We start from the raw sequence: 9,960 nt of genomic DNA, 5'->3' as shown, positions 1-9,960 counted from the left end.
TAAGAAATGTTCCCAATACATACAAAATATGTAAACCTGTATGAAAAAGCAGACATGAAAAGATATGTTCAAAAATAATCCTAATCATGGATTTGAAAAATATTAAATTTTATAAAAAATATTCGTAATGTGCATGAAAAATGTAAAAATTGTATGATAAAAAGTATATGTCAAAACATATATTTGAAAAAAATGTTAATTACGTATGTGAAAAATGTTAAATGTGTATAAAGAATGTTAGTGTTGCATACAGGAAAAAAATGTTCATTGTGTATTTGAAATAAATTATGTGATGGGAAAAAACTTGACGTAATTCAAAACAAGTGTTTCATACAACTAAAATAATGTGTGTGACATTTTTATTAAAATGATTATACAATCTTGATAAAAAAGGGAGAAAATCGGTACACGTGACTCGTAGAAAAAAGATGAAGGAACACAAAAAGAATCATTGAAAGAAATGCAAGAAAAACACAGAAAACCGGTACGCATGACTCGTAGAAAAAAAACAACCAAAGGTTCTAAGTCCAATGGAAACCGTAAAGAAAACTTGAAAAGGGGAAGAAATAAACTAACATAGAAAACCGACAAAAACCGTATGAAAACTGAACCAATCAAGCCAGTATAGATAGAAAAATATATTGCTTTGAGAGAAGATAGAAATATAATTGCAACGAGCGGAACATTTGCAATCCGATAGTTGGGCCGGCCCATTGACGGAAGCGCTTCAGGCGAGTCCCAAGCAGGTACCAACACTCCCCTCAAAAAAAAAAAGTAGGTACCAAAACTCCCGCGCAACTCGATTTCGCCCGCTTCTGACTTCTGCCGGATCACTCGTTGTTGCCGTGTCGCCATCACGTATCAAAAATTTCTGGAAGGATTGTACGCTACAAGTTCCACCGGCCCGTGAACTTGCGTCTTGTTCCCATGCATGACCAACCCCGTCTTCCCTGCCCAATCCATCGACACGGCACTCGTATGCCGCCAAACCCACCATCCTCCCATCAGAAGTCGGCACACAGATAACAGTTTGTCGCGCAGGAAAACACTGGTCCGCACGTACTACATTGTTTCTTTGTGCAGCGCACAATCCCTTTTCCAGAACAAGAATGTTTCGTGGATCAGCAGAACATTTGCAGCCCGATTAAAAGATTGGCACGCACAACCACACTTCGTGTACGCTCCTACTTCGGCTAAGTTGCTCCTCGGGAGCAATGTTGTATGTTACTCCCTCCGTTCTGAATTACTTGTCTTGGATTTGTCTAAATACCGGTGTATCTAGACTTATTTTAGTGCTAGATACCTCCGTATCTAACAAATCTAAGACAAGTAATTCGGAACGGAGGGAGTAGCTCTGTGCCAAATTCCCCACTTTGTACAGTAACCAACAACGACCTGCGTCGCATACACCCCACGAGGAGTAGGTTACAAAGTCTCCAATCCTGCCGAAAACAACAACATCATGGGCCAATAATAAGGAGTAGTACCCAGAAAGATAAGGATTTCCATTAGGAGCGCCTCTTTTTCTTTGCGAAAAACTTCCGATCGAGCACCTTATTAGTGCAGGAGTATTAGTTTCATGCAAAAAAACAAGAGTATCCAATATTCATTTCGTGCAAGAAATGCTACTATATTACTCCAGGAAGATGAGTTATTACCAGTCATTCACGATGCTCTCGAAATATTATACGTAAGGACCAGTTGCAGAGGCCTAGAACCTCAGCCCAGGCAAGAACCTCTCCCATGGCGCACCCTGCCATCCTCCTTCTCCTGGCGCTCCTCCTCCTCCTTGCTTCCCCCGCCATTTCATCCACCAAGAGAACCCAGCAGCCAAAGTTCCCGGCCATCTTCTACTTCGGCGACTCCATCTTCGACACCGGCAACAACAACCACATCCCGACTCTGGGCCTGGCGAACCACCCACCATACGGGAGGGACTTCCCGGGGAGCAGGCCGACGGGGAGGTTCTCCAATGGCCGGCTCGTACCGGACCTCCTCAACGAGAGGCTGCAGCTCAAGGAGTTCGCGCCGCCGTTCCTGGACAGAAGCCTGTCCGACAAGGACATCATGACGGGGGTGAACTTCGCGTCGGCCGGGTCCGGGTTCGACGACCGGACGTCGCACCTGGCCAACACCATGCCATTGTCGGCGCAGGTGGACCTCTTCAGGGACGAGTACCTTCCTCGCCTCAGGAGCATCGCCGGGGACAAGGAGGCTGCCAGGATCATTGCCAGCTCTCTGATGTTCATCAACGCGGGAACCAATGATTTCACTCATTACTACCGTTCATCGAGGAGGAGGCTGGGCATTGGTGAATACCAAGATACTGTGCTCCAGTTGGTGCGTGCTCATGTCAAGGTAAAATTAGGCAATTCTGGGTCTTTGTCTACCAAGCTGCTTCTGTTATAAGTATTCTGTAACATATAAACCACAACTATGTTTATTTTCTCAAAATAATAAAACCTGAACTGGAATGCAGGAGCTGTATAACCTCGGGGGGCGGCAGTTCATCTTGGCAGGTCTTCCTCCATTTGGCTGCATACCCTTGCAGATCACATTGAGTGGAGACCTTGAGAGGGGCTGTGTCGATGAGCAGAACAGTGAGGCCCAGGTCTACAACTCCAAACTTCAGAAGTTGATTCCAACATTACAAGGCTCACTCAGAGGAAGCAAAATTGTGTACTTGAACGCCTACGAAGCTTTGACGGTGATCCTTCAGGGCACCAATAAATATGGTACGTTTTCAAGTAAATGTCATGATTCCCAACTTATATCTAGTAACAGTGGACACCTCTAAGATCACTAATACTCCACGGTAGCTTGCTAATTCTGCTTTAGCTATGATTAATATGCTTTCTTGGTGTTTTTATTCAGAACTAACTACACTGATTAGTTATTTCTGAATAAAAACACCAAGAAAGCAGTAATCAGTTCTGAATAAAAACACCAAGAACTAACTACTGCTTTCTTGGTGTTTTTATTCAGAACTAACTACACTGAGTAATAGTAGCTAAATCAGAATTAGCAAGCTACAAATAGTTAGTTCAGCTGGAAAACACCAAGATTGCATCATAATCCTAGCCAAAGAAGAATTATTAAAGCATGGTGATATACTTGGCCATGTACAACTAGAAGCTTTTAGAAGAAAGCCAAAAAGCTAACAGTTTAATGGCAGAAAGCAGAGTTATCAGTTTGAGTTATTCTTGTCACCCTACATGCTTTCTTGTAATTATACCAGTTCTCATCGACTTTGCCATGATAACAGGATTTACAGAGACAACACTGGGATGTTGTGGGACTGGGCTCACAGAGGTCGGAATACTTTGCAACAGATTTACCCCTATCTGCAGGAATGCGTCATCCTATGTATTTTATGATGCGGTGCACCCAACAGAGAGGGTTTATAGGATAGCAACCGATTACATAGTGAAAAATGTAATTCCACAGTTTTAAAGAATCAAATGCTCAAATAAGATATATTTTTTCTCATTGCATTAACGAATTAACCTAATGCGTTTGGTTCGATCTTTTGGCTTTTACTTGAAGTCTGCCTTGTAAGAAAGAGTCACTGGCATGTGTTTCCTTTGTTATGTTATACACAATATGATAAGCTCAGCATTCTCAGAAATTAATTTAAGAAAGGAAATCAAGAAATCAAAGGCATAACATGTGTTTCGTTTGTTATGTTATACACAATATGGTAAGCTCAGCATTCTCAGCAATTAATTAAGAAAGAAGATCAAGAAATCAAAGGCATAACATGTGTTTCATTTGTTATGTTATACACAATATGGCAAGCTCAGCATTCTCAGCAATTAATTTAAGAAAGGAAACTAAAAAGTCAAAGGCATAACACCGTGATCAGGTTATGTAAACTCGAGAAGCTAGAGAAGGGAACTGATTGGGAGTAACCATTCTCACCTCAAATAGATCTGTAACTTGTGAATGAATGGAGCTCTCAAGTCCCAACTCCTCCGTGCAAGCATATAAAAGAGGAATGTGGTATCCAGTCCAATCAATAATCTGCAGCTGACAAAGTTGACTAGTTAAAATGTCTCACATTCTGAAAGAATGAGTTCAAAACAAACCACAGTGAAGGCAAATTCAGAGACTGAGGAACAGAACATTCTTCACCTACTGTGGCACTAAGATATATAACTACATGTGCAGTTATTTGATATTCCAAAATAGTGCACAAGCTCAGAACACCATTTTAGCAAAAGGAGTATCGGTCGTGCATGATATCAGCATATGTACACACAGACGAGGTATTCAGTAAATAACAAACACTATTTGTCGAAGGGTCAAAACGAACTTACTTCAGGATAGCAGCATTCAACAGTTTAATGAAGAGTAATTTGAAAGCATCAAGTGATTAATTTAGAGAAGGAACACCAGTCATTCAAGAGTCAAAAGGCATGCTTCCACAAACAGCGCAAAATTGTACTCCGTTCAGAAATAAGTGTCGTTGATTTAGTACAAAGTTAGTAGGGAGTAAATGATAAAGAGAAGACCCGTTATCCCATATGGGCTTTACAAAAAGAATATACACTTGTGTTGACAACTGAATTTTCAAGAGCTGTGGCCTTAGCCACAACCTTTCATTTGAATAACTTTATGACAGAGTTTTTTCAGAAATTGAAGGGAAAATATCATTGCAAATTGTTAAAAAAGAAAAAAAATACAAGAGAAATACAGACCCATCTGCTCAGGGCATATCACACCCATAGGAGAGAGGGACCAGATTAACTTGCATGCTTTCTATAATAACCATACTACTAGGCTAACCATCATAAAAGTTGGGTCACACACACGCAATCACAACAGACAACAGCCAAGCTTGGCAGATCTGACTTAAGATAAGCGTTTCTCCTTCATCACCTGAACAACCAGGCACTGAAACACGATAAATAAGAAGACAGATAATGTTTTGAATAAGACTACCATTAACAACTGACAGAGAAATGCCTACAATAATTTACACAGTTGGAGAAGACAATGATTTGCGCGTCTAATATAAAGCCTAACCTCATGGCAAAACACCATCAAACCCAAAGTGGTACCATTATTTCCCCATTATCCATGTTCAGAACTTCAGATATCGGCCACAACAGTACTTTAGTGATGATACGAAAATCACAGGCACGACCAATAAGATGCTACAGTACAAGATAACCAATCATTTCCCAATTCCTTCAAACAAATGTTGGATGCATGCCTCAACATCCTCTGGGGTATGCTTGATGAACAGATCCTGCGGAGGATCTGGAGACGATCTCAGCCTCGCAATCAAGCCCTTGTATGCAGGCAGCACCGAATCTGCTATTGCTGCCTTAACATCGGCGCGCAGCTGATCATCCGTGATCACCCACTCGGACTGGGCCGCCCGAATCTCCTCCAGGTAGCCATTGAACATCTGAAGTTTCTGAAGCATGGCCTTCGGTGGGAGACCAGAAAACCCAGAGCCTCCGGTCTGTAGCACCGACATCACCTTCGCCCACGCCCCGCGCTGGTACTCCATACTCCACCGGCGCACTCTGCTCAACATCTGCTTCATCCAGTCATCGCCGAGTAAAACCCCAAGCTCACTGTCATTCACCTTGTGGATGACGTACTTGCCATTATTCATCAAGAAGATGGAGGCCAGCGGCGGGTCCCTGTATATCTTGGATTTGCTCTCCAGATTCTTGTGAAGCACGTCCATGATCCACGCAATGTGCACCGCGAGCGACGAAGTGGGGCGGTCAGGATCGACGGCAATGGCGGTCACGCCGAGAGCACCCAGGTCACCTTCCATCACCTCTTCCAGTGTCTGTCTTGAACCACATGCGGCACGGAGATAGTTCATGACATAGCGAGTGATTGGGTGTATGCCGCCGCCGGGCACCGCAACGCGAGCCGGGTCACGGCGGATAAGATTCTCCAGCTCCATGAATATACCTTTGATGGAGGAGCCGAGGGTGTTGCACACAGCAGAGACCTCGGCGCGGAGCGCTGCGGAGTAGGGGTCGGCGAAAACAGGGTCGAGGTCGGGGAGGAGATCGCGCACCGCCTCGTACATGTCGATGACACGAAAGAGGCGCTCCGGCGCGCGGCTGGCAGCGGCAACCGCGTCACCGAACGAGATGAGCTGCAGCGCCTGGGTGCGTACCGCGGCGACGAAGGCGAGGTCGCCGTAGGGGGCGAGGCCCTCGAAGACACGGTCGGAGAGGCGGCGCTCGCTGGGGATGAGGATGCGGAACACCATCTTGAAGGCCGGGATCCACCGCGCAATGTCGAACTCGAGCTCCTCCCAGGGCAGGGAGTGGACCTCGTCGGAGGTGCGCGAGCGGATGCCGAGGCGCGCGACGCTCTCGTCGATGAACCCGCGGCGCGCGGCCGCGTAGGCCTCGGCGCACTCGCGGCCGAAGCCCGCGTCCACCATCCTCCGCGCGATCTGGTGCACGTCGGAGACGGACCCCGGGGGCAGGGCGTCGATGACCACGTCGAAATCCGTGACCGGCTTGGCGATGGGGATGGGCTCGTCGCCGTAGCCGTCGTCCGCGTCGTAGTCCTCGTCGTCGCTCTGCTCGGAGTCGAACCCGCCGGGCGCCGCCGGGGCCGCGTCGTCGGGGCGCTCGATGAGCGCCCGGAACTCGTCCTCCAGCCGGGCCATGCACCGGCTGAGCAGCTCGTCGGCGCGGTCGAGCAGCCCGCGGTTGGTCCCCGCCGCGTCCAGCTCCTGCACGGTGCCGATGAGGTCGTCCACCGCCTCCAGGAAGGCGTCGGCGTCGGCGGAGTCGGCCCAGACGAGCCTCTCCATGGTCACGAACTGCGAGATCTGCCGGTCCAGCGTGCGCACGGTCCGCTCCAGCGACGTGACCGGCGCCGGCATCGCCGCCGCCGCGGCCGAGGGCAGCACGGGCGGCGGCGAGGAGGCCGGCATCGACATCGAGTGCTCCCCGGCCCCTCCTCCTCCTCCTCCTCCGGCCGCGGCCGCCGCGGCGTAGAGCTTGTCGAGCGAGAGGCGGCCGTCGTAGTTGGAGAAGACCTTGAGTATGTCCTCCGTCATGGTGCCGGTGCGGCCCAGCGTCTTGGCGATGTGCTGCACCGTGGCCAGCAGCTTCTCCTCGCCGTCCTCAGCCATCGGCCGCGACAGGGACCCGACGCCGGACGGCACTCCCGGCGAGGCTCGAGCTAGGGTTTGGTCACGCCGTCGGCGGAGGGAACTCGTTGGAGTGGCTGCGGTGGGGGAGAGCGGTGGTGTTCTGTGCCGGACAGCGACAGCTCGTGAACTGGGCGCTCACCTGCTAGCAGAGCACGGCTGTAAATTGCGACGTGTGGATGAAAAATTACCGTGGGGAGAGGAGGGTAAATTCGTTGTGGGCGGCGGACTAGGGTGTTGTTTCGCCGGGTGAACGGTCGAGTAAAAATTTGGTGACCTCGGGAGAGGGGAAAGGATGGGAGATCGGGCCGCAAAGCATGAATAAATGCAGGCAGCGACACCGCTCGGGGAGACGGTGAGGGGTTTTAATTCTCGCTGACAGGTGGGGACACAGCCGACGATGCGTAGGTGTGTTAGGGTTTTGGACATTTGGTCGCGTCGACACGGAAAGGTTTTAGCGACAAAGTGCGGCAGGGATGGCGTGATCAACGGGAAAGTGGAGGTGGTTGGCTGCTTAACTCTTTTTTTTGAGACGAATTTGGCTGCTTAACTTGGGCTCGGGTTGCTGCGTAGGGAGGAAAAGCCTAGGTTGTGCTTTCGACTGGCGCATAGCCCAAATCGAATGCAGGCCCGCTGGCAACGTACCCACGGGCACGCCGCGACAGAAGCCCTAAATAAAACCAGTTACTTTTAAATACGGAAAAAACGCAGATGATCACATATTCACATACACGCACGCACACTTTTTTTGCGAGGATAAAAGGGATTTGTATTACTCAAGAGCTAAGAAGGACCTCCTTACACAAGCTAGGGATATTTTCTGGGCCGGAGCAGAGCTAGACCACAGTACGGTCTTCCGTTCTTCCAAAGTTAGTCAACACATGACTTACATTATTCTGCTCTCGAGAAATATGAACAAAACGACACTCCCTTTCACTCATAAGACGCTTCACTTCCGAAACCATCATGGCGTACTCTTTGAACATACGTACGCACACTCTGAAATATTGAGCCAACACAACATCTTAGATTGACGAAGTCGTCACAACTTGATGACTTCGTGAGTTGATAGAAATGTCTTTCCTTACTGAACGCACATCACAGGAAGACCTAAAACAAATTCAAGAAAATGCGATCGATAGTTTCAAGTCTAAGATTTTATCGAAGCGCGTCAAGTAGTGCGCCCAGTTGTCATCACGTGTCACGCACTTGCTCACCTTCAGATTTCTTCTTATTATTCATATGTTTTAATTCTTTTCGAGCTTGTTCTTGGTTTTCCCAAGGTTTTGATTGGAAAAAATTGAAAAGCCATGCTTTTCTGCCAGAAGCATAACATGTGCTTTTCAAACAGGAAGAAACATGATTTTGCTTCCCCAGAAAAGAAAAGGATAGCATATGCTTTCACGAGGAGCAAAGTGTGATTTATTAAAAGGAAAAGCACAATTATACTTCCCAAGAAAACAAAGGTATATATGTGCTTCCATGAGAAGCACAATTGTATTTATTCCTTTTCGAAAAGTGAAAAGCATAGTTATTCTTCCAAGAGAAAAGGAGAAATACAGCTTGTGCGTCCACGAGAAGTGCATCCATGCTTCCCTAAAAGGGAAAAACATGATTCTCCTTCTCCGACAAAAAAAGAAGCACGACATGTGCTTCCACGAGACGTAAAGGGCAAAGCACGGTCTGTGTTTTCGTGAGCAGTACAATTATACTTCTTGAAAAGAAAAGAAACATAGTTGTACTTCCAAAAATGCAAAAGAAACACAATCGTGCTTTCGGGTCCCTTTTTTGTCTTTTCGTTCTTTCTTTTTTTTCTTGTTTTTATTTTTGTTTTTTGTTTCCGGTTTTTTATTTTTGGTTTTTTGGCATTTTTGTGAAAAAGTTCATCAAAATCAACTAGCATGGGATCTAGTTTTCAAGATCTCAACGTAAGAAATCCAACAGTGAAATGGTACGTGATTTGGACGTACTGTTTAAGAGATAAAACTTTTCGAAAAAAAATGAATCTACAAAAAAGGAAAAACTCATGATGCACCACTTGTTAGGACGAGAAAAAGTGGGAGTGATCTTTACAAAGGTATCCGTAATTAGTGATTTCGCATAAGCCAGATGAGGGCGACAAATGTCGTTGGCCATATTGGACGCCAATCTCGATAATGCTACATCTACCTAAAACCTACAAAAGCTTAAACCTGCCTAAACTAAATCCTCTCCCCCCTGAATTTAACGGGGGTGGGGCACTTCCTCCTCCTCTCACTAATCCTAACCTACCACGTTGCTTGTTACGTTAAATTGCCTAGTTGTTTCATGTTGGTGTGTGATACGTCTCCAACGTATCTACTTTTTCAAACACTTTTGCCTTTGTTTTGGACTCTAACTTGCATGATTTGAATGAAACTAACCCGGACTGACGTTGTTTTCAGCAAAATTGCCATGATGTTATTTTTGTGCAGAGATAAAAGTTCAAAGAATGACCTAAACATCTACGGAGACACGTTTTGGAATTAATGAAAATTATTGGTGAAAGAATCAGCATCAGGGGGCCACACCCAGTCCACGAGGGTGCAGGGCGCCCCCCCTGGGGTGCGCCCCCTGCCTCGTGGCCCCCCTGGGACTCCACCGACCTCAACCCCAACTCAATATATTCACTTTCGGGGAGGAAAAAATCAAAGAGAAGGATTCATTGCGTTTTACGATACGGAGCCGCCGCCAAGCCCCAATCTTCCTCGGGAGGGTTGATCTGTAGTCCGTTCGGGGCTCCGAAGAGGGGAAACTGTCGCCATCATCATCATCAACCATCCTCCATCACCAATTTC

At 46.9% G+C, this 9,960-nt stretch overlaps 2 protein-coding genes across 2 annotated transcripts; one reads left to right on the top strand and one right to left on the bottom strand.

Moving 5' to 3' along the window:
- Positions 1 to 1,492: 1,492 nt before the first annotated feature.
- LOC119269453 (GDSL esterase/lipase At2g31540-like) lies at positions 1,493 to 3,915 on the top strand. Its single transcript, XM_037551283.1, has 3 exons — positions 1,493 to 2,358; positions 2,480 to 2,735; positions 3,266 to 3,915. Exons 1-3 carry the CDS (start codon positions 1,744 to 1,746, stop codon positions 3,451 to 3,453), a joined length of 1,059 nt encoding a protein of 352 aa, XP_037407180.1. The 5' UTR covers positions 1,493 to 1,743; the 3' UTR covers positions 3,454 to 3,915.
- A 1,011-nt stretch (positions 3,916 to 4,926) lies between these two features.
- On the bottom strand, positions 4,927 to 7,432 carry LOC119269452 (exocyst complex component EXO70B1-like). Its single transcript, XM_037551282.1, has one exon. The coding sequence runs from the start codon at positions 7,124 to 7,126 to the stop codon at positions 5,180 to 5,182; it is 1,947 nt and encodes a 648-aa protein (XP_037407179.1). The 5' UTR covers positions 7,127 to 7,432; the 3' UTR covers positions 4,927 to 5,179.
- Between the last annotated feature and the right edge of the window lie 2,528 nt (positions 7,433 to 9,960).

Source organism: Triticum dicoccoides, chromosome 3A, assembly GCF_002162155.2.
Source record: "Triticum dicoccoides isolate Atlit2015 ecotype Zavitan chromosome 3A, WEW_v2.0, whole genome shotgun sequence".
Taxonomy (NCBI): domain Eukaryota; kingdom Viridiplantae; phylum Streptophyta; class Magnoliopsida; order Poales; family Poaceae; genus Triticum; species Triticum dicoccoides.
The sequence above is the reverse complement of the archived record's forward strand: the minus strand, read 5'-3'. Positions and strand labels throughout refer to the sequence as shown.

Bases quoted from the DNA above. Each gene is read 5' to 3' on its own strand.
- LOC119269453 (XM_037551283.1), top strand. From the start codon at position 1,744: ATGGCGCACCCTGCCATCCTCCTTCTCCTGGCGCTCCTCCTCCTCCTT. The intron at 2,359-2,479 runs GTAAAATTAGGC...ACTGGAATGCAG, and splicing joins TGGTGCGTGCTCATGTCAAG to GAGCTGTATAACCTCGGGGG. The intron at 2,736-3,265 runs GTACGTTTTCAA...CCATGATAACAG, and splicing joins TCAGGGCACCAATAAATATG to GATTTACAGAGACAACACTG.
- LOC119269452 (XM_037551282.1), bottom strand. From the start codon at position 7,126: ATGGCTGAGGACGGCGAGGAGAAGCTGCTGGCCACGGTGCAGCACATC.